The sequence below is a fragment of the Perissodus microlepis genome, chromosome 6 (assembly GCF_051167445.1).
Source record: "Perissodus microlepis isolate ML-2025 ecotype Zambia chromosome 6, ASM5116744v1, whole genome shotgun sequence".
Taxonomy (NCBI): Eukaryota; Metazoa; Chordata; class Actinopteri; order Cichliformes; family Cichlidae; genus Perissodus; species Perissodus microlepis.
Window position 1 is genome coordinate 22022182 of NC_140466.1, and position 22233 is coordinate 22044414.

Genomic DNA, 22233 nt, shown 5'->3' on the forward strand with positions numbered 1-22233 from the left:
AGGCACTGGTCTTTTTAGAGGTGTGTTTGAGGTTGTTATCATGTTGGAATACTGTCCTGTGACCCAGTTTCTGAAGGGAGGGGATTGTGCTCTGCTTCAGTATGTCACCGTACATGTTGGCATTCATGGTTCCCTCAATTAACTGTAGCTCCCCAGTGCCAGCAGCAATCATGCAGCCCCAAACAATGACATCCCACTACCATGCTTGACTATAGACAAGAAATGTTTGTCTTTGTACTCCTCACCTGCCACACACCCTTAACACCATCTGAACCAAATAAGTTTGCCTTGGTCTCATCAGGCTACAGGTAATCCATGTCCTTAGTCTGCTTCTCTTCAGCAAACTGTTTGCAGGATTTCTTGTGCATTATCTTTAGAAGAGGCTTCCTTCTAGGATGACAGCCATGCAGACCAGTTTGATGCAGTGTGGCGTATGGCCTGAGCACTGACAGGCTGACCCTCCACACCTTCAACCTTTGCAGCAATGCTTGCAGCACTCATACATCTATTTTTAAAAGACAACCTCTGGATATGACGCTGAGCATGTGCACTCAACTTCTTTTTTATTAACTATGGCGAGGTTTGTTCTGAGTGGAACCTGTCCTGTTAACCTGCGTTATGGTGTTGACTACCGTACTGCAGCTCAGTTTCAGGGTGTTGGCAATCTTCTTATAGCCTAGGCCATCTTTATGTAGAGTAAAAAAAATTCAGATCCTCTGAGAATTCTTTGCCATGATGTGCTGTGTTAAACTTCCAGTGACCAATATGAGAGAGTGTGAGAGCAATTACACCAAATACAACACACCTCCCCATTTGCACCTCAGACCTTGTAATACTAACGAGACACATGACAGTAGAATCGAAAATGGCTAATCGGGCACAAATTGGACGTTTTCACCTAGGAGTTTACTCACTTTTGTTGCCAGCGGTTTAGGCAATGATGTTGAGTTATTTAGAGGGGGAAGTGAATTTACACTGTTATACAAGCGGTACACTGACTACTTTACATTGTGTCATATCTTTAATGTTGTCCCATGAAAAGATACAACAAAATATTTACAAAAATGTGAGGGGTGTACTCATTTTTTGTGAGTATTTCTTTTCTCAGATTAAGGTAAAATCCAAAATCTTTTGGAAGTAGGACTAATTTATGAACACCTCTATAAAATATCTATTTTCTGTCTCTGAGCTTCTTCATGACAGTAGATTAAAACAGCAATTGTTTTAATTTTATTTTGGTACATCACAATGATTAAGGGCAAATTGTTATTAAACCCAAATAGTTGCATTTGTTAACAAAAACGTACTTTGTGTACTAAAAGTTTACTCATTCTCACAGGGTCAGACTGCCGGCCTATTCTGATGTGATTTGCTTTTCATTGATCAAACTTCACACAGAGATCAGACACCTGACAAGAAGACACATCCATACCCCCCCACTGCCGCCCCCCTACTAAATAACTGATGCCTGAATTATTCAAAGCAAAAAGAGGGTGAAAGTTTAGGTTACAGCTAATGATACTATCAGCTGTTACTAAATAGCTCCTGACCTTTTTAGTATGGGAGTAAGGGCGTGTTTACAACAGTTTCTAACACTGACATTTTAAAGAGGGAGTGGCCCAGAAGAGGTGGCCTCTGGGTAATGAGTTCTTGCTGAGAGGAAACAGACTTTCTGACCTTCTTTTGGTCTTTTCACAGTGTGCACAGCTTAAAATGGCCCACAGCCTCTATTATAAAACCCAGCAGAGTGCAGCCTTTCAATAAATACATTTTGAAAACAAGTGCCGCTCTGTAAAAGTGCGAGAATGTGGAAACATCAAACAACCCACGTCACTGAAGAGCTCATAAAAGCAAGATTGCTCGAGGCGCTTTTTGAGGTAATTGCAGTCATACACAGCAGGAGAAAAACCAAACACTTACTGGGCACTATAATTGTGACACTGATGTCTGCGTGGCAACACATCAAATAACTGATTTGTTATTAACATTAGACAACCTCAAGTGAATAATGCAACACGCAGCACTGGCAGAGCACAAAGCAGGATTTTACAAACACAGATTTCAAGAGTCCTCCGGATACGCTTGTCTTTTTAATAGTTTATTCATGATTTTATTTAGCCAGAGTCAATGAGACAATGTGGAGGACTAGAGGAACAGTTGCAAGGAAAAAGGAGGAGTCCTTTTTTGTTCAGTTAAAGATGTTTTGAATGGTGTTCTTCTAAATTAGGTCATAGTTGGATATATATCACATGTATTGTTTATAACATCTGAAAAGCACAAGTTAGAGAAGCATGTGCTTCTCACATGCTAGACAGCTTGAAACTGGATAGCAAACTAACAATGTATGCCTGGTTAGCCTGAATCCTCAGAGTGCCATTTAGATACTTTACATTTGTTATTTAGTAGCAACAGTAAGCTATCATTTATTTATTTATTTTTTTTCAGTGTAAAGGTAACTGTGTCAAAATCAAAACGTAAAATATGATTTTCTTATTTTTATATATTCATATCAGCTGATATTATGAACAGGCTCAGTATTTAAAAAATGGTTTCAGTTCACCCTCCCTCAATCATAAAATCATGCCAGAAATACAAAAGAGCAAAGAAGAGCCTGTAAGTAGTAAGAATGTACTACTCACGGTCAAGGAAGCATTTCGAAATGCATAAATGTATCCAGCTGACCTGGAGGTAAAATACAGCTGTCAAAACGAGGTATGAACAAACTGACCTAATTAAGTGAGACACAACATTATACTCACAAATCAAAACATTTAACAGCCAGAGGTGAAATAAACACCACCCCCTGCTGTCACACATGATGGTCTGGTCCTTTTGTTAGGCCTCAGTGTACTCCACCCTCGCCACGTCAGAAGCCCGAAACAAGTAACTGAACGATTCAGCAACGTAGCGCGTGTAAACTACTGACAGGCCAACTTACAGCCCTCATTTAGCACCGCAGTATGTTAAAAAAGATTTTAAACATCTGTTATATAAGTTAGGTAACTACAAAGGTGACTGAGTATGGTAATGCTGTGTGAGAGGGTGAACCCAAGATCTGTGTTTGACTCTGTTAATTAATGGATGAATATTGCTCAGTCGTTCGTGTTTGTTTTTTGTTTTGTTTTTTAACTTTATGCTAATATAGCTAACAATGAGTCGGGCAGCACATGTGCATTTTTTTCCAAGCCACACTATTCCAGCCTAGTTTTTTGTCACTGTGAACAATGTTACCCATGTTTGTTGTTGAAAATACCCTAGTTTAGAAGAGAATTTAATTATTTACTTTAAGTTAAGAGAAAAAACTTTTAGTGTTCTTGGAAAGTTAATATTGTTAATTTTTATTCTGACTTCGTTCATCAGAGATTAACCTTTGCCCTTTGGACCAAATCTGAAGTGTCTCCTTTTTCAGAGACACTGACACAGCATGAATTTGGCCTATATCTCCTTTACTTTAAAACAGCAAACACACTGTACAACATTTGAAAAGCTTTTGCTTTAATATCTATGCATATCTACACAATGCCTGGTTTATTATTGTTGAAGCATTGTCAGCATGCACTTCACAGAGGCTAGAGCTCAAAGGACCTGCACCATACACAGGGTCCTAAAGGGCAAGGCCTCATTGGTAGCAACAAGAGCAACATTACTATTTATTTATTCACTTAGCTGATTTAAATATACATTTTGTACTTCTGGCAACACTTCCAGCCATGTTTAGATCACTCCCATATTGACTTGCATTTGCTCATCTACATGAAGGGTGACTCTCCAGCTTTAGTTTTAGTTTGCGTCTCCACAAAATGCCATGTGGTGGGACAGTTGCAGACACCAAAGTACAGGCTGTGTTTGCCAGATGTCACAGGAGTCAGGAGCAGGCTTTCAGCCCAGTGTTGAGAGTCTGAAACTGGAGCTTAATTTAATGTTTAAAACCCCAAGAAAGAATGAATACATCCAACTGGAAGTTTTTATTTATTGTATTCTGTGTTCAGTGTGATACACAGTTTTACCACAGCACATACCTTAATATGGTGTGTCTAATTCAGACATATAGATCTTCTTTCAGCTGTTTTCTTATCAACAACACAGGTAGTTCTGCATATTTGATTTTATGTATTTATTTGTTTTCCAGATGCCCTTCCTGACCCAAAGAGACTTGTGTCTGCTCCTGGAATCAAACCAGGGATCTTTCACTTATTAGAAAAATGAGTAAACCACTATTCAATGGAGCCACTTTGTGAGCTACTTCCTGACAAATAGATATAAAAATTAAAAAAGAAAGCACACATTCACACAACCAAAAACAACCAACAACATAAAAACAAGGAAAAAAGGAAGAAATATCTTCATAAATACAGGAAATCAGAGCACCATTAGCCAGCAAACCCTGCGGGGTAAAAGCAAAAAGAGATAAAATCAAGTGAATTGAATTGGACAGACAGAGGCAGAGAACGAGAAAGAGAGAGCGACAGAGTGAACGAGTGAGAGGAAGCAGCTTATCATCAAGCGACGGATCAAAAAGGATTACATGTCTAAATGGAGCTTAGGTCTTCTTTCGAGAGTTGCAGGGTGTGAGAAAACGGACGGTGGTATCGAGTAGAAAGATTGCAAAGTTGTGAGGTAATTAACATTTTTAGATTACAGATTCATCAACTAGATTCATTCATTTGAATGATATTGATGAACTAGATGTCCAAGAACTGCTGCTGCTAGAAAACTACTGTAATTAAATCCTACCTATATCACTTTAGACTGCTTCACCTTTCTTTAGGCAATAAACTAAAAAATTAAGCAGACTTTTGCCCAAAAGCATCCATGCTTTTACTGTTTGTTTACTAATGAATTATCAGATATATTTATTTATTTATAGTTAGCAGTGGTGGTGGAAATGCTTGGAGTGTTTTGATACAGCTGAAATAAAGCATCTGCTGAGGTTTGGGTTCCTCTGAAGTGAAACATCTTATGTGCCATTTACTTGTTGTTGTTGTTGTCGTTGCAGCACCTCAAAGTTGCACCACAGGCCAAAGAGCAATGAGAGCGGCTCCTGCTGGTTTAGCAGAAAACAACAGAGTGACTTCCTGTTACATCACAAAAATGAAATTTGAGCTGAAGAAACATAGAGGAGGGCCGCTGTAAGAAGGTACAAACATAAGGAAGCTTGAAGGCGGGCGCAGTCAATCGAAGCAGTCTGTACTTGCATGTGGGTTGGTTTGTACTGCGTGTCTGTGTGAATTGTGAATAGCTAAGCAGCTGCTGTGGGCTGAAAAGTGTTTTTTTTTTTTTTTTTTAGGTTGTGAAATAGCACACTTCTGCCCCGACACAACTTCGTCTCTGGGTTCAAAGGTTGATGAATCCAGTGAATGCTAAACAAGGCTGAATTTTGACGTGAAAGGTAAGACGTGGAGTCGATTTAATGTAGTTTTATGCGTATTTTATTGGCTGTATTGACAGAGGCAAGCTGCCAAAGCCTTAAAAACCAGTTTCTCAGATTTTACTACTTTATTTGTCTCTTTTACTGCTGCTGCTGCTGCTGTTGTAGTAGGTGTAACTATGCACTTACTAGTGCTTACAGTCACATTGTAATATGATTGTATGACAGCACAGTGTGCTCCTATTTATATTTCTGCCATCACTTACATTGTAAATAGCAGATCCAGTTCTTCAGCTGGGATCATATCTGTGATCCAAAACCTGGAGTATAATGAGTATAATGACACTGCAGCATTCAGATGGCATAAATATCATAAAGAGTAGGTGTGGCCTTGTGCTGTATCCCCACTTACTATAGCAACAGATGCCAGGATCTCTAAAACTAATATAGATAATGATGTGAAATAGCCACTTTTGATATTTATTTTTGATAAGAATAGAAATGCAAAGTATGTATTTAATATTTTAATGTACAGTTGAACAGAAAGTTATAAAAGGGCTCACCTGAGGGCAGTATCTGACTTTCCCTCAATAAAATGGGGCCTCTATCAGCAGATGTGGGATCCCTTGTGGTTCCCAGTGTGGACATTGGACGAGTGAGCAGTGTTAGGAAAGCGCAAAGGACCGCCGCCTAAAACCTTTCTGGTTGACAAAGAGTGTTTATTTCAGGTTTCTCAATAGCAAGATTTGTTTCATCAGCTCTATTTGTACTTCTGAACTCTTAAAATAGTATTCCTGGTGAAAAGGCGGTAAGGCCTGTTAAGCTTAAAAGGTGACCAAAGTATAAACAACAAACTGCCTCAGGGAAGATTTGTAAATGGTTCAGTGTCCCAACTTCTGTTCTCTTAAACAACCCAGAGCAAGGGAAGTAAAACTGTAGTTTCCTATGAACTGAGTGTTGTCACCTATTTATCACTTATGCTGCTAAATATTTTATTATTTTTATTATTATAAACTAGAGATGGCACGATACCACTTTTTTATGTCCGATACCGATACCGATATCATAAATTTGGATATCTGCCGATACCGATATGAATCCGATATAGTGTTTTTTAATCAATAAAACTGTTTTTTTAATATCTTGCTGCTTTTTGTATAAGTTCATACTCAAGTTAAAAAACAACAACAACACTAAAGCTATTCTGTTATACCTGTATGTAAAAAAAACAAAACACTGCACCCAAAATATTTCATAGATCAGCAACACTGATCAATCTAATAAAGTTAAACCTACTCCATCCTCCCTATTCTGATATTTTAAAGAGTACTTAGCAGAAATATTAAGCAACCTAACTAATAGGGTTGCAAACTCCCAGCAAAAGAAAATAGGGAACCAGCCTCTTCCTCATGATGCTTAATCGATGTAATCAACTTTAATTTGATGCAGGGTGAAAAAAATTCACAGAAATAAATTATTTTTCAAGAATAATTAAATAGATTCAACATCTTTCTTCAACAGAATTGCAGAATTCACAGATGGTACTTTCCCAAAGGAAAAAGTACTACAGCTTACTAGGGTATATTAGACTTAACAGTTACTATATACAGTAATGGACTTCTATACATTTTACATCAGATTAAAACTTTGGGTGTAAGATTCAGATAATTATTAAATAATTAAAAGCTAGATATTTTAAATGAGAATAAGAAAGAAAAGTATGTCTTTGTGCCCCCTTTTCCCTGTTAATGCCCTATCGCCCCCCCTGGCTAAACTTTGCTAGATCCGCCCCTGCACAGTTACCAGCCGTCAGCTGCGTAGAAAAAGATCCTGGTGTAGAAAGTAATATTAAATAAATTCTAACAACAGCTTATCAAGCTTAATAGTGCTGCTGTTTTTCAGCCGCTGGTTTCCTCTTTCTGGTGCAAAGTGGGCCAAAAACAAAGAAGAGAGACGGACTCGCGACAGAAAAGCCGATCAGCTCATTAAGCAGTTTCACGATTGAAGTAGCAGCAGGAGAGAGAGAGAAGAGGCAGTCGCTCCATATATCGGTTGTTAAGCTTAACGCGGGAATGCTTTACAAACATTCAGAGATGAACTTACACACTTGATTTACTTCTCTCTGACATAACTTCCTCGGAGATGAAATGTTTGCTAGCAGGCTACAAATACACAGCCGCTCTATGTGACCACACTGCTCCGACGTGCTACGGTTATGAGCCGAGTTACGCGGTGTCGCAAGTTTTGTGAGGTGCTTTTTTGATATTTAATGGATCGGATTACATTTTTTATTTCTCTCCGATATCCAGTAATTTAGGTCAGTATCGGACCGATACCCATACGTAATATCAGATCGGTCCATCTCTATTATAAACTGATTTACCTATAAATGGTAAAGGAGAGAGCCATCAATTGGAAAACTGTCTTTTGGAGAGTTGCCTCTCCAGTGCACCTATTGTCTGCTTTTCCCCCCAAAGCAGTAAAACTGGATTCGTGGTGGTTCATGCTTCTTAAAGGGGCAGATGCATATTCCTGAAGTTTGTTTTACACTGTAAGAATTAAGTGTTTGCCCTAATTTTATGAGAAGTGTATTTTGTATACAATCATAAATGAGTTAGATGTGTTGGACTTTCTGACTCTGATCTGGAGGGTGGTGTGTGTGTGTGTGTGTGTGTGTGTGTGTGTGTGTGTGCGCGCAAAGAAATCATTAACAAGTGTTACCACAAACTCTTATATCTTGACAGACTTCGGGCAAATATTAGTATTTTAAAATAAATAAATAAATAAATAAATATATATATATATATATATATATATATATATATATATATATATATATATGTTTGAGTTTCAATCTTTACATGTATATTTTTGCAAAAAATAAATGATTGTTCTTTTTATTCAGAATAACAGTTTTGCTGTTATTTATTTATTTTTTTGTTGGAGGTGAACCTGAATTCACTCCCTTTAGTCAATGAATGACTGCCAGGACATCATCGGTACTTTTTTTTGGTTTGTTTGTTTATACAACAGAAAAAGAGAATCCAACATTAACCTAGCACCCTCTTTTTTTCTCGTGGAAACAGATGGAGTCTGTGTCTTTCCCACCGCTGTCCAGGGTTGCCGTTTGTGGTGGCACTCATGGAAATGAGATGACAGGGGTTTACATGGTGAGACATTTGCAGAAAGAGAAGATAGATAAAATTGGATCTGTTTCTGTCTCCACTGTCCTGACAAACCCACGGGCTGTGGAGATTTGCAGGAGATACGTAGAAACCGACCTTAACCGCTGTTTCACAGAAGCCTTGCTAAAGTAAGTTCAAAAACGAAACTGACGCCAAAGCTTTATGTAGGTAATGAAGTTTTAAAGATTTTGGCTAACTGCGCTACACTGTGAGAGCAAAGTAAAACTTTTCAAATCTGCCATGTGTGAGAGACATCTTTGTTTTATTTTCCCGATTCTAGTTCCCCTGTAACAGATTCATCACCCTATGAACTGAGGCGAGCTCAGGAGCTGAACGCTCAAATTGGGCCCAAAGGAAGCAAAGAGGCCATGGACCTGATCATAGACATCCACAACACCACTTCCAACATGGGCCTCTGCGTCATCTTTTACTCCATAGACTGGTTCACCCTGCACATTCTCAAGTACCTACAGGTACAAGAGTACTACAAACAGATATTTCGAGTCATGCACTTGGAATTTGCATCTATAATGTTTCTGATAAAGAAAATATGCATAAACTGTGAACTACTAGAGGTCTCATATCTTCAAGTTCAAATAACTTAAATTTTGCTAAAAGTCAGGTTAATCTTCGCAGTGATGGTATGGTGAGATAGCAGCAGCTGTTTTCAAAAGCAAGAATGCAAATAAAACAAATAAATAATAGAAACAGTGCTTACCTTCTTCAGTAATGGATGATTGAAAACTTGGACCTATTATTTATGTTAATCACCAAAGTAATTCAGAAATTCTGATGAATCCTCAGTTCATTCCCATACCACTAGTTAAGGCACTAACTGGCCACTTTATTGGGCACTAGTCACCTGTACTGAGTTGGGCTTTTACTTCCAGAATTGGCTTGATTCTTTGTGGCACAGATTCAACAAAGTGCGGGAAACATTTCTCAAAGATGTAGGTAATGTTCTTAGGTGTTCTACTGGACTGGGATCTGGTGACTGAAGCCATTTAAATACAAGAAGCCCGTTTGAGATTATTTGAGTTTTGTGACATGATGTGTTATCCAGTTGGAAGTAACTACCAGTAGATGTGTACATTGTGGTCATAAAGGTTTGGACCTGATTAGCAAAATTGCTAGGGTTAAATGCTCAGTCGGTAACAAAGCGCCCAAAGTGTCCCAAGAAAACCCTTTTATAACTTTCTGAAACTTTGACACAAGGCAAGGTGGATCCATGCCTTTATGTTGTTTGAACCAAAGTCTGACCCTACTATCAATATGTTGCATCAGAAATCAAGACTCATCAGACCAGACAACATTTTTTTTAATCTTCTGTTGTGCAATTTTGGTAAACCCATATGAATTGTAGCTGCAGTTTTCCAGTCTTAGCTGATGGCAGCAGAAGACCACACTGCAGAGATGCTGTTCTGCATACCTTGGTTGTAACACATAGTTATTTGGGTAACTGTAGCCGTCTTGTCAAATTGAAGAAGTCTGGTTATTCTCTGCTGACCTCTAGCATCAACAAGACATTTCCATCCAGTAAAATGCTGCTCACTGGATATTTTCTCTCGTTCAGGCCATTCTCTGTAAACCTATAAAGCTATAATCAAAATCCGGGATAAACATGTCGTTTATTTTAAAGCTCAGCCTATCATACCTAAGCACAGTGTGCAGTCGACAGTAAACATATTTGATTTTCAGAGTAAAATGGCTTCTGTGGAAGTTAGAGCAATCCAGCTGGACATACCGATCGCTGAGGCTTATTCTTTAGAATCGGTCGGCAAGCATGGCTTTGGTAAGTGTGTCTGTGTGCATCTTTTGCAAAGCTGAGCTTATTAAATATTTAGATGATTGTTCCCCTTGTTCTTTGCAGCAATAGAGGCTGGCCCACAGCCCAGTGGTGTGGTCAGAGCAGATATCTATAACATGGTGAAAGAGGCAGTGGATCACATATTCAGTTGGCTTCAGGAATTCAATTCTGGTAAGATGCTACCGCTTTTAAAATGCCCCTTCTTATAAGCTTTGGTTTAAATATTTATTTAAATAATTTTGTAGTCTGTAGTTCAGTTCAGTTAGCTGCTTTTTTTACAATTGCCATGGCAATATCTTCAGCTGTGGCCAAGCTTTTAATTGCTGCATACAGGAGAGCTAACACGTATCACACAGAGATTCATATAGTCAGCAGATAACATAGTTGAGCAGGCTACACCAGGTCATAAATCTAAATATGAGAATAAACAAGAATTGTTCCCATTACACAAACAAACAAAATAACGAGGTGAAACATATCTGATGCATATGCTTCCCCACATGTGTAATGTACTGTGTAATTAACCAATTAATTATAGAATGCATCCTGTGGCTGGAGCTTCACCTCACCTGATGTTTCAATGGGAGCAGGGACTAAAGTGGCCTCTGCAATTTGTTAGATATATAAATATTTGGTTAATGACACGTGTTTTTTGTCATTTTGCTGCTGTATGCTACAACAGTTGGTTCAAACAGTCATCACATGAATAAAGTGCAGACTTTTTACTTTTATTGAAGAAGTTCATCAAAAGCATTGCATTAACTCTTAAGGTATTACAGTCGTTTTTCAACACAGTTCCCTCATTTTCAGAGGGGTAGCTTCACTGGAGAAGCTTTAAGTCATCACAAATCAGTAAATCAGACAGCGGGGTTAACCGTGAACAATTATGCAATGGCAAACAACAACATCAGGTGGACCTACAGTGGCAAAATCAAACCATAGCTCTTTGTGAAATGACTCCATTAACTCTGCAACTTTTATCCTCATCAGGAAGCACATTTGAAGGGGGTGAAGTGGAAGCATACACCTTGGTGAAAAGCATAGATTACCCGAGGAATCCAGTGACTGGGGAAATCACTGCTGCCATACACTCCCAGTTACAGGTACAGTACAAGATGGGTGCACGTTTTATAGTCTAAGCTTTCACACTTTTCATTATCTGACTCTAGGTCACAGTTGCAGCAGTTTTAGAAGCACTTAGGTGCTTCCAAGCTAGCTGAGAGACCTAAAACCTCTCCAGTCTATCCGTCTAGCTTATCGTTATCCTCGGGTCTCCTGCCCATTAGACATGTCCAGTGTCCACAAAATAAATACTGAGTCCTTTGGCAGAATCCCTCACACCCTCAAGTATCCTTGAGAGGTTGTCTAAAAGTTTGGCCTTAAACAAGCCTTCCTAACCTGGTTTCATCTGAACATTTACATTCATGAATTCAAAGACTGTCAAGCAGTAAATGTCGTATTTGCATGTCTTTCTCCAGGATAATGACTTCAAGCTTCTGCAGCGGGGCAATCCGATATTCATGTCATTTTCCGGGGAGACAGTGAAGTATGATGACGAAGACCTCTACCCTTTCTTTGTCAATGAGTGTGCCTACTACGAGAAGAAGATCGCTTTTCATTTAGCTCGAAAGATAAAGTTGACACTTCCACCCATAAAAGTGACAGGCTGAGAGTGCTAAATTTAAATATCCCAATTTTAAATTATAATAAAGTAGGAAATGAGAATTATTCTGATCATTTGAAATGTGCAAATGAACAAACGTGATGTCATGACTGACAAATATAAGGTGTCTAAAACATAACTCCATCCTCCAGTGCAGTACAGGAGCTCTGCTACTACCTCTGTTAATATGTAAAATGAAGCTTATTCGAGCTTTATCTGAGTGGTGTGTTGCACAGGCTCTAGAGTTGAAGTCCACGCATTTTATGTTTTTTAAAGCTAAATTTAACGTGCAGAAATCTTTTTGAATGAATGACTGAATAAATGAACATGAATGAATTTTAACTACAATCTTCTTAGCACTGTGTATTTGATTTGGATTTACATAAAATAAATGGATCAGCTCAATTATCAGCAGGAATATGCTCATCGGTCAGAGCAACTACATGCTCCAGTGTGTTTATCAAGTACACTTTACAACATTGGTTTGTCCTAACATTACACTGTGAGTGATGAAATGATCAATGAAAGATGCAAAAGAAATCTATCATATTTATCTACTGTGCTTAAAAAAGACTGATGATTTCAGTTGTCTCTGTATTCCTTACACACGTTTTTAAATCTTTCAGCAGACACTTTATAACTGTGTTAAGGAAAATTTGTTATAAATAAAGTTAATTGTATAATACAAGCATGCAGTAAGTGGTTCTTAACACAGTGCACAGCTGCAATTGAAAAGCCTTTGTTTTAAAGTAATCATCAAAAAAGCCCATAAAACAAAAAATATTACTTTGACCTTGAGCACAGTTCAGATGAAGACTCATTAAGTGGTCACGGTGTGCAACTTTGAGTGAAATCTGACTAAAACTCTGGGATGAGAAGCGATTCTTGTCAACTGTGGACGAAACAGATGACCGACACCTCTCAGATCATCAGTTGGCAATATCTTAAATATTTCTACAATCAGTTCCAAATGTGCAAACACTTTTTTTAACTACTTACATTAAAATCTGACACTGTAGGATTAGCTGTAGGTCCTGTTCTTTGGAGCAAGCTGCCTGCTGACCTGAGATCAATTGGATCTTGAAAAGGGTCTTGAAAAACCCTTCTTTTTCACACTCTATAGGAATGCATTTTTCTTTTTCAAATTTTCTTTTGTTGTTTTCACAAAATATATAAAATTGCCATTGTTCTTCCTGAAGATGTGTAAGACAAGACAAGACATTGTAAGCTTGCAAGTAAGAACTCATCATCTTTACTCATCTCCTTTAACCTCCTAAGACCCAAACTCTTTCATGGCATGCATTTTTAATTTCTGTTTGCTGATTAGGATCTGATGAATGTAAAAACAGAATTACCTGATCTTTTTTTTTTTTTTTTTTACCTGATTTTTGTTTCTGAGAAAAATTAGATCCGCATAAGAGGTCATTCATTTTAAATTTCAATAGAACAATGGCAGTATAATGTCCTCGTAAGTGGATATCAGGCCCTTGTAGAGCAAAATTTAGTATTTTGGTCTAGACAACCCAAAATGTGATGTCCACATATGTGAACGCCAGGTCCTAGGAGGTTAAAAGGGATTACATGAAACAAAGATAAAAGTCAGCAAATGGCAAATTTATTAAGACATAATCAGTACAGTGTGCTTCTGGATACATAAAAACATTTACAAAAAGCCAGAGTGTATACACGTCAGACATGTAACAAATCATTCTGACACAAAACATTACAGTTTGTTTTGTTTAGTGCTGACATATTACTCATTTTGGACTTTTATACACACAAAAATGTGTAAGTGGTCACAGATTCAAGAGGATTTGAACTTTTTGGAAAATTTGATTGTTATTTTAAAAAGTCACACTGAAACGCTGACATACTGTACCAACAGTAAACATCTGAAAGCTTACCAAACCAGTCAGACAAGTAACTGTTTGAAAGGATGGGAGAACCGACTTAAACACCAGCCTGCAAACATTTAGGTGGTGTTGAGCAGCAAACCCTCTGTAAAATGGCAGTATAGCAGATCATTTGGGGCTTAAGGTCACAGGTTTGTGTGGCATCACTTTAGCTTTTTTGTTTTTCTTTTTAAATATTCAAACTAACTAAATTAATACATCTACAAACACAGGCGACAGATGAGTGGTCACATTTGTGATGACACTTGGAAAATACCACAGGCTGAAATGAACAATCACCACAGACGATGATAAAAAGGCATGCACAGGCTGGATATTTTAAATTATGCAAAAACAGAACTGCAGTAAAAAAAAACGTAAAACAAATAAAATAAAATAAACTCTTGTTTAATATTTTTTCATGCACAGAGAAAGCTACCATGTCCTGGATAACTCCAGGTGTGAAGTTAAGGGCAATGTGGTGAGCAGCTTCAGAAGAAAATGGCAACCAAAAAGAAGGCAATAAAATAATGCACAAAAAAACATGGTTAACACCAGAAATAGTGAGTGATCTGCAACCCTTAAAGATTAAAACCATTAAGAACATGCTTTGGGTAAAACACAGGTTAGAAATGCAAGAAAAAAGCACTGGTGAAATAACTCAAATGGTATTAAAACACCACTCCTTTCTACAGGTCTGAGATACTGTAAATTCGTTTTTTTTTCTTTCCTTTTTTAAGTGTGAAAATTCTGTTACAGATGAAGTGAAAAGCACCCTTTATCCTTGTTACATCCTCTCCTAGCAGGAAACCATTTTCTGAGGACGTAATGAAACCCGTAAGCTGTCTTAAACTGTATGATTGTCAGTCTCTCTTTTACGCTACCCTGTAAGCGGTCATGCGAGTGTAATTTTTGCGGTGACTTTTGGCCGCCCACAGGAACAGAGCAGCTGCCATCATCTGCAGAGGGAAGGATATGAGGGCAAGGTAAAGAGACCAGCCCAGGGTGCCCTCCACCCCATCAGGCAGAGGGAAATACTGGTGGACTAAATCCACCCCGGCCAGGAAACAGCAGACGGTGCCCAGAGAACACAGACCTGAGGAGTCAAAAGCAGCGATGAAGGAACGGGATGAGATCGTGTAAACGTTTATGTTTGTGGTCATTTGGATCTTAAAAAAAAAAAAAAAAAAAGGACTAAGCTTCTAATGCAAAGCAGAAACAAATCTAGCAGATGAACTCCACCTTCATTGTACTCTGGCTAAGACCAAAGTAAATGAATGAAAGCAGAGGGAAGTTTTTTGTTGAACAAATGTTCTGTGCAGTGGTTTTCAAAGTGGGTTCTGGGGACCCTCAAGGGTCGTCAGTCTCAAAGCCTTAGGAATAAGCACCGCTGATTTTGGATGATTTGCATACATTTTGACTTCTGTTGTGAATCTTTGTAGAGACTGCAATGTAACCTGGCTGACATTGGTGCTGGCATTTGTCCTGGGGCAAGTGCATTATTTCTTAATTGCCGTGTGGTCGTGTCCAAGGGTTTTACATGCACTGCCAGCCAAGATGAAAACAAACAGAATTCTGAGACTTTTTTCCCCTCCCGGGTCCCCACTCTTTATTATGGTCAGTTTTTTATGGGGCAAACATATTTGTCCCTCAACTTTTTCCACTTCTTCCCTCATGTCAATTCCAATAGTTTCAACAAACTCCCTCCAGGAACTTGGTGACAATCATACCGATGCTATGATTGTTTTCTCTCACTGATAAATTAAGTAAACAAGTAGCTGGAAAGTCACAGGAGGAATCAATGAGACACTAATTGAATTGAATGCACCTGTAACTTGTAAGTTCAAAACTGCATGCCAGTAGCTGCAAGTCCAGCTGTGTAAATGACATTCAGCAGCAGATAAGGACCAACCATTCATTTATACAGTACAGTCTGAGCTGCTGTAACTTTACAACTGGCTTCATTTGGAGGTGTTAGTAAAGTAAAACTCTAATGTTGTGTGTATATATAATTTATTCCTTCAGCACATTTAAGGCATCCTGTAAATAAAACAAAAGAAATGCTGACTATATTATCCTTCCAACTAATTTTAAAACGAAAGTTTAAAAATTAACCTGCTCTGAACCAAGTTACCATGGCAATCCAAGCAGCTAAGGAGACTGACTTTAAGCCAAATAATATTCTCACTCCTCAAAAACTCTAAGATACTATCTGTATGTTTTCATGGGAGTCTGCTTGACCTAGAACTGATTGTGCCACTAGTTTTTGTCAACATTACTCATGCAGTAAAAATAGTAAGAAATTAAACTGTCAGTTCAGAAAAAATGCAAGATATTATAGTTTTTATGCTCTCTTTAAAAAAAACTTGTAAATGTGTGTGTTTCTTTCACCTGCAAGAAGATGGAGCACTCCCACACAGAAGGTCGGGGTAAAGCTGCGGCACAAGCAGGCACAGACCCCAACGAGGACACTGAGGAACACCAGCGCCAGAGACACCAAGGGCAGCAGAAACTGGCACCTCCACAAGTCTGCACAACAATCATTACAGGTTAATACTTTCTAATGTTTAACAAATGATGTGCAAGTAAAGACAGTGAAGGGAGCAGAAGTGACCAAGATGGGTTAAAAAATGTAAGAATCGCTCAGTAAAATGCAAAAAAACCCCACATATTTTATGAACTACAGGTCTCCCTGGATAGATTGAGGGAGAGTAAGGACACACTCACATGTTCTTAGCAGGTCTTCTTCTTCCTCATTTCCAGGTTTATACTTTGTACCTAACTGATCAGAAAGACTAAAGCTTGAACAGCGGGTTTCCATCTTGCGATCTAAAGCCAAAAAAGTCAGAGAACACAAATCCAACTAAGTCTTCTCATTAATTAACAATGTAAAGCATTTAACACGGGACTGGGCATTATAACAATCACGTGCACTGGTTAAACCAATGCTGAGTGCAGAAAAGTCAGTGACGTAAATCAATGTGCAGAATTAATCTAAATAAAATTCCTTAAAGTTAAAAATGGAGTTTAACAGACAAATGATCTTGTTCCAGATTTTCTTCTTAAATTTAGAAGGCAGCACTATCATCAAACAAAGTATTGGTCAGTGAGGACGCTGAACAGGTGTGCCACTGTGAGTAATACCTGGAGATTTGAACCAGTATGAGGGGCTGGCTACCAGGATACACCTCCACCATAGTGCCCGAGTGCCGTTGGGGAATACGGGTTCGCTGTGCGTTGTATTATTAACTTCTGGGGTATTGTACTCATACCAGTGCTGAGTCCCCACAGCCACGGAGAGGTACACCGTGGCCAGCAGGCTCAGCACGGAGCCGATAACCAGAGCTGTGGCGTACCGGTTATCCACCATGGTAGAGAAGAAGACAGCTCCTTAGGAGAACAAACACAGTCTGCAGTGTCAAATGAGGTTTGGCTTCCTGAGATGGAAGGCTAACAATTAGATGTCGGCTTGTTGCTTTGGCTCCACGGCATGTGGTCAGTAGGCACTGGAAGTGTCACAGTATCCGAGCATTGTGCTTTCTTCAGTTAAGCTGCATGTTTGCTGCAGTTTCGATTAGGTCCACAGAAGCGTTCACAGCCTGCCGAGGAATCCAACATAAAAAATACATAAGCAACAAGTACGCAATACGAGGTGGTTAGCGTCGCTTGTAGCTTAATTAGCCTGTAATTAGTGATCATAACTGCTTTGTACTCATAATTAATGTTATTAACGTTAACTCTGCTTCACATTGCTAACAATAACAAAGACAGCTTTCTCACTTGTGTCAGGAAGTTAGCATCCTACTTGCCAGCTAACGCTAAACATAGCTTCTTGCAGCAGAGTGCGACATTATCGAGTTATTTAACAGACACCTGAATGTTACAGATTTCACTCGAGCTCTTTTTTTTTTTTTACCTCATTATTGGCCAAAACCTTCCAGTTATAGCCTTATCTTCTCTGCTCTATCAATTTGTAGCTGACCTCCGCCTTCTTCTTCGCCTGTTTTTTCTTCTTTGTTTGATGGAATGAGTTTGTGCATTATGGCCACCGTCTGCTTCGGAGGAGAGGTGTCGCGAAATCTGATATGATAATCCCAGCTAAAAGAGTTCGCAATAACAGTATTGTCGCGATATCTGTGGAAAGGGTGACGCTTTAATTGCAATCAGCCAGATTCAGTCATAAAAAAAAAATCATAATTCATAGTATAAAATATGTTTTAATTATGAATGAATCTGACTAACGCAAGATAGGAGCGTTGGAAACTGAATGTAGAAACCATAACCAAGCGAAGTGCCTACAAACTATAACAATTATAAATATTACATAATACATTTGAAACTACACTTATTTATAAATGTAATCTTTTAATTGTCGTGGTTATGGTAGATATTGCATCACACATATCAAATGTTTAGGAGACCAGACACTATTCAATTTATGTTTAGTTCAATTAAATGTGATTTGTATGGCACCAAGTCACAAGAACAGTCATCTCAAAGTGCTCCCAACCAACACTGCCTTGACACAAACTGTTTAGGTTCAGGAATAGTCACAGATATGTATGCAGTTGGTAAAACCTCAATTTTACTCCTAAAAAACTTTAACACACACACACAAAAACGTTTCTAGTCTTAGTTAGCATGCTTCAACATGCTGAACAGAAAATAATGTGTTTGTGTGTTATTTAACCCAACATGTAACTGGTGTTGGCAGACCCTTTGTACATATGAATAGTAAATCACTTTTTCCTCCATCATCTGACCTGCTGCCAGACCAAACCACTGGCTCAGTCTTAGCTGTTCCCATACCCATAGTCCTGACATGAGCCAGCCCCACTGATACCTCAAGTAGGTGAGGTGTCTTTTGTAATAATAATACATTGTCATTATAAGCCACATAAACAGAGCAGTGCAAGTGTGCATTGCTCTGCATATATTTTGCACACTGTGACTGCGTCACTAGGTCTCAAATCAGAAACATATTTTATTTTGCTAGACTTTGTTGGAAAATTAATATCCAAATAATTATTTAAGTTGTATTTGCCAATACTTTATATAAAAATACAAGTTTTTCTTTTCTTTTACACCATTTAATAGATTAGAATTTAAATTTACTTACATCCAAAAAGTATACACATATGTACCAGTCAATGTAAAAATAATAATAACACTATAAATGGATAACACATATCTCATCAATCTTCTAAACATCTTCTCATCTTCTTTCTAAACAGAAAATTGATCCATGTTTGCAGTATTAAAGTGGCGGGGTCGAAAGTGATATATTTTTCATGGGACTCCAGATCCCTGGTGGCAAAAGAGGTAAAATCAGTCAAAAAGTCTAAGGTGTTTGTCTCAAGGAGGGCTATCATTTAAAACAGGCTACATCAAACCACATGTGTGCAGCCTGGGACAAGCAGCCTGAAAACAAGCAAGGAGCCTCATGGGAGATATTTTTCCTGCTTTACCAAACTGCTTTAAGTTACCTGGCTGAAGATTAAGTTTGCACTCTAACATGTAGTGGTGGTGTCTTTATGAACTTCTAACAGGAATGACACATAATGCCTTCTCCTAAAGATTAAACGTGACCCTTCACATCAAGCTGCACAGAGACCCAATAAAAGGCATCATTTTTTTTATCGGGGTTATATCTAACACATTATATTTTTACATTAATGCTTTCTGAGAGTTTTAAATGTTTTCTTAAAACACTAAGTCTAAATATTTGCAACAAATTGTACAAAGTTTATATCCTAGTTGTTTTGTTTAGTAACTTGAAACTAGTGGGCTTATTTGTGTAAAAGAAAAAAATGATGTGATCCTGTGAGAGGTTTGAACTAAAAATTATTTCAACTAACCAGTGAGAGCAGATTCATTAATACTCAGTATATGTGGAACTTTACCAATGGTATTTATTTTACTGATATTTTGGGCACAATTACATGCAAAAACAAATAAACCCAGTATTTAGAAGCCACCTTTAGCAGTAATAACTTGAAGTAATTATTTTCTGTATGATGTTATCTGTCTGTCACATCATTGTGTTGATCTGTGGAACCGAGTACTTAACATCTGGACTGGCTCTCTGTTTAAAAAGTCTAGTCTCTGATCCCATCGATACTACCCAGCAGGCAGTGCAGAGCTAGGATGGAGCCAAAGGGTGAAAGTATTCACCCAGTTCTAACTGCCTCTCTATCCTGCCTACTCTGATAAAGTATCTGGCCCTAGGTAGCCTTGCAGGCCCGGTATCCTATTTTACTTATCTTTACTTTTTAAAAAAACAAAAAAAACAAAACAAATGTCCACAATTTAGACTTTTTGAATTCTGGATATTTTATTAGAGCAATTTAACAGGAGAAAAGCTCGCTTTTCATACTCATTTACCCATTTGCATCTCCCCTCTTTCACTTTTATCTTTAGACATCCAATCACCATTGTTGACATACAATCACATGACTTCATAACACAACAGAACCAGAAAACTATATTTGATTATATTTCACAGATACCACATTCTGCCATATAAACTATGCAAAACAATTACACAAATAAGCAAATCAGTATTGTAGAAAATGATAACTGTTTTTACTAAACAGATAAGGATAAGGCTGCAAACACTAATACAAGCCACAAGGTGGAGACAACAGCTAGAGGAGACCTGAAGACATGGAAGAAAGCAGAGAGACAGATTATTACTACTACTACTAATAATAATAATAATTTGCTTTCTTTTGTGTGAAGTATTTTTATTATATTTTTATTATATCGAATTGGCACATGTGACATGTTTGTATCTCCTTTAAATATTTAAATACTAGTTCAACTAACAGTTCCAAGCTTAATATTTGAAGAATGAATATACAAAAAAACTCACTTTACTTGAGAGAATATGAATCTTACCGTGAAAAGATGTAACAGTTGTGTGAGCTGTTCAGTCCCGACTGTTTCAAAACAATCTCAAGGTATTCGTCATCATCCCATGTAGTTCTTGTCTCTACTCGTTGCACAGTGAAAACTTCTGCTGGAGATAAGAGTATTTCATCCTGTTCTTGACCGCACACATAGTCTTTCAGGTTGACAAAGAAACAAGAAGTGAGAATTAAAATAGTATTCTCATTGACATCTTCAAGTCTCTTTAGCTCTTCATAGTTTGAATAAGCTAAAGTGAAACTTGTAAATCTCACTGTGGAGCCTTTCTGTGGTTGGTTTTGACCATCTTGAAAAACATAAAAGTTCTTGCACTCCTTTGGCTTCAGCAGCCTCATGGAGTCCATCAGCAGGAAATGAAGAGACTTGAAGTGGAAGTGGTTTTCATAGATGCTAACATTTCCACCCATTGTCTCTATTGCTTTGTTCAGTGTTAGTATGAAAGGCCGGTCTCCTTTAAGATAGACTGAAAGTGCAGCACTATGCTCTTTTCGTCCTCCTGGAATCTGTTTTGAACACTCGTTACTTTCATTCCAGGCTTTCTGAAATCCTTCACTGCTGCTTAGTTCTTGTTTTAACACGTCTGACTCGATGAACTTCTTCATGGCCTCTTCACCACATCCTTTGTACTGGTCATCTACAACATCTGTGCTATTTAGAAAATCCAGTAGTCTTGTTTCCTGTGCGGTCACCTTTAATTGATATATCACATTTAAAAACCCATTTTTAAATTTATAATTTTTCTTACTTTCTAATATTTGTTTGAATCACGATTCTTACTTTGCTGCAGGCAGCTGTGAAAATTATTGCAGCAAGCACTTTTCTTCTGTTCTCCATTTTTTGGCGTCTTTGTCTTCTACAGAGTGCAAGAAAGCCCTGAAACATCAAATATGGATAGAGAAAGTTCAGTAACACTTTACATGGTCCAGAAACTTGGAAGTGACAAAATCTAAAAGACTGAAAAGACTAAAAACTTACCTGAAGCAGAGAGAACAGCAAGGGGCCCATCAAACTGCAGGAAAGCGAAAGCAAGAGTTTGAGGAACTGGAACAAGTTATCATACAGTGCAGCCCTTTAGTCTTTCCTGTGTAAGAAAGTAACTTGTCACTGGGGGACCTGCTGTTCAGTTACTTTTTCTGCTTTCTGCTTTAGTGAGGAACATTACTGTGTTCCTGTAAGCTGGTTCAGGTTTAGCCCCTTTAAGCTCGGCCATAAATTATCTTTATATCTCTGATCTAGCATGGCTTCAGTATAGCTCATGGGGGCAAATACCTCAGTACCTCTTCAATGCAGACTTTATAAAAAATGAACTGGAGCCTCACAGATGAATATAAATAACATTTAGCCTTTACAGCGAATGTGTGTGTGCGTGCACAATCAGCTTTTATTTC

The 22233-nt window shown here is 38.1% G+C and overlaps 3 protein-coding genes across 5 annotated transcripts; 1 reads left to right on the plus strand and 2 right to left on the minus strand.

The window, feature by feature from the left end:
* The first annotated feature begins 4521 nt into the window (after window positions 1-4521).
* LOC146385650 (N-acyl-aromatic-L-amino acid amidohydrolase (carboxylate-forming) B-like) lies at window positions 4522-12711 on the plus strand. Of its 3 annotated transcripts, none has more exons than XM_084931471.1 (9): window positions 4522-4617; window positions 4997-5197; window positions 5288-5389; window positions 8455-8681; window positions 8834-9026; window positions 10252-10345; window positions 10424-10531; window positions 11351-11463; window positions 11839-12711. In XM_084931471.1, exons 4-9 carry the CDS (start codon window positions 8455-8457, stop codon window positions 12028-12030), a joined length of 927 nt encoding a protein of 308 aa, XP_084787597.1. In that variant the 5' UTR covers window positions 4522-4617; window positions 4997-5197; window positions 5288-5389; the 3' UTR covers window positions 12031-12711. The 3 variants fall into 3 exon arrangements, with proteins under 3 accessions (XP_084787597.1, XP_084787599.1, XP_084787598.1); XM_084931473.1 differs by having other exon boundaries at window positions 4997-5137; XM_084931472.1 differs by lacking the exon at window positions 4522-4617 and having other exon boundaries at window positions 4988-5197.
* A 905-nt stretch (window positions 12712-13616) lies between these two features.
* cldnd1b (claudin domain containing 1b) lies at window positions 13617-17993 on the minus strand. Its single transcript, XM_084931474.1, has 5 exons — window positions 17832-17993; window positions 17060-17514; window positions 16643-16744; window positions 16307-16444; window positions 13617-15011 (listed from the first exon to the last, which is right to left on the minus strand). Exons 2-5 carry the CDS (start codon window positions 17283-17285, stop codon window positions 14791-14793), a joined length of 687 nt encoding a protein of 228 aa, XP_084787600.1. The 5' UTR covers window positions 17286-17514; window positions 17832-17993; the 3' UTR covers window positions 13617-14790.
* A 2115-nt stretch (window positions 17994-20108) lies between these two features.
* Window positions 20109-22136, minus strand: LOC146385652 (ecto-ADP-ribosyltransferase 5-like). The gene is made up of 4 exons (XM_084931476.1): window positions 21821-22136; window positions 21623-21718; window positions 20816-21534; window positions 20109-20573 (listed from the first exon to the last, which is right to left on the minus strand). Exons 1-4 carry the CDS (start codon window positions 21848-21850, stop codon window positions 20504-20506), a joined length of 915 nt encoding a protein of 304 aa, XP_084787602.1. The 5' UTR covers window positions 21851-22136; the 3' UTR covers window positions 20109-20503.
* Between the last annotated feature and the right edge of the window lie 97 nt (window positions 22137-22233).

Bases quoted from the DNA above. Each gene is read 5' to 3' on its own strand.
- LOC146385650 (XM_084931471.1), top strand. From the start codon at position 8,455: ATGGAGTCTGTGTCTTTCCCACCGCTGTCCAGGGTTGCCGTTTGTGGT. The intron at 10,346-10,423 runs GTAAGTGTGTCT...TGTTCTTTGCAG, and splicing joins GGTCGGCAAGCATGGCTTTG to CAATAGAGGCTGGCCCACAG. The intron at 10,532-11,350 runs GTAAGATGCTAC...TATCCTCATCAG, and splicing joins GCTTCAGGAATTCAATTCTG to GAAGCACATTTGAAGGGGGT.
- cldnd1b (XM_084931474.1), bottom strand. From the start codon at position 17,285: ATGGTGGATAACCGGTACGCCACAGCTCTGGTTATCGGCTCCGTGCTG. The intron at 16,745-17,059 runs GTATTACTCACA...TTTTGGCTTTAG, and splicing joins ATACTGGTTCAAATCTCCAG to ATCGCAAGATGGAAACCCGC. The intron at 15,012-16,306 runs GTGAAAGAAACA...TTGACTCCTCAG, and splicing joins AGTGCTCCATCTTCTTGCAG to GTCTGTGTTCTCTGGGCACC.
- LOC146385652 (XM_084931476.1), bottom strand. From the start codon at position 21,850: ATGGGCCCCTTGCTGTTCTCTCTGCTTCAG. The intron at 21,719-21,820 runs GTAAGTTTTTAG...TTGATGTTTCAG, and splicing joins TGCTGTTCTCTCTGCTTCAG to GGCTTTCTTGCACTCTGTAG. The intron at 20,574-20,815 runs GTAAGATTCATA...CCATGTCTTCAG, and splicing joins AACTGTTACATCTTTTCACG to GTCTCCTCTAGCTGTTGTCT.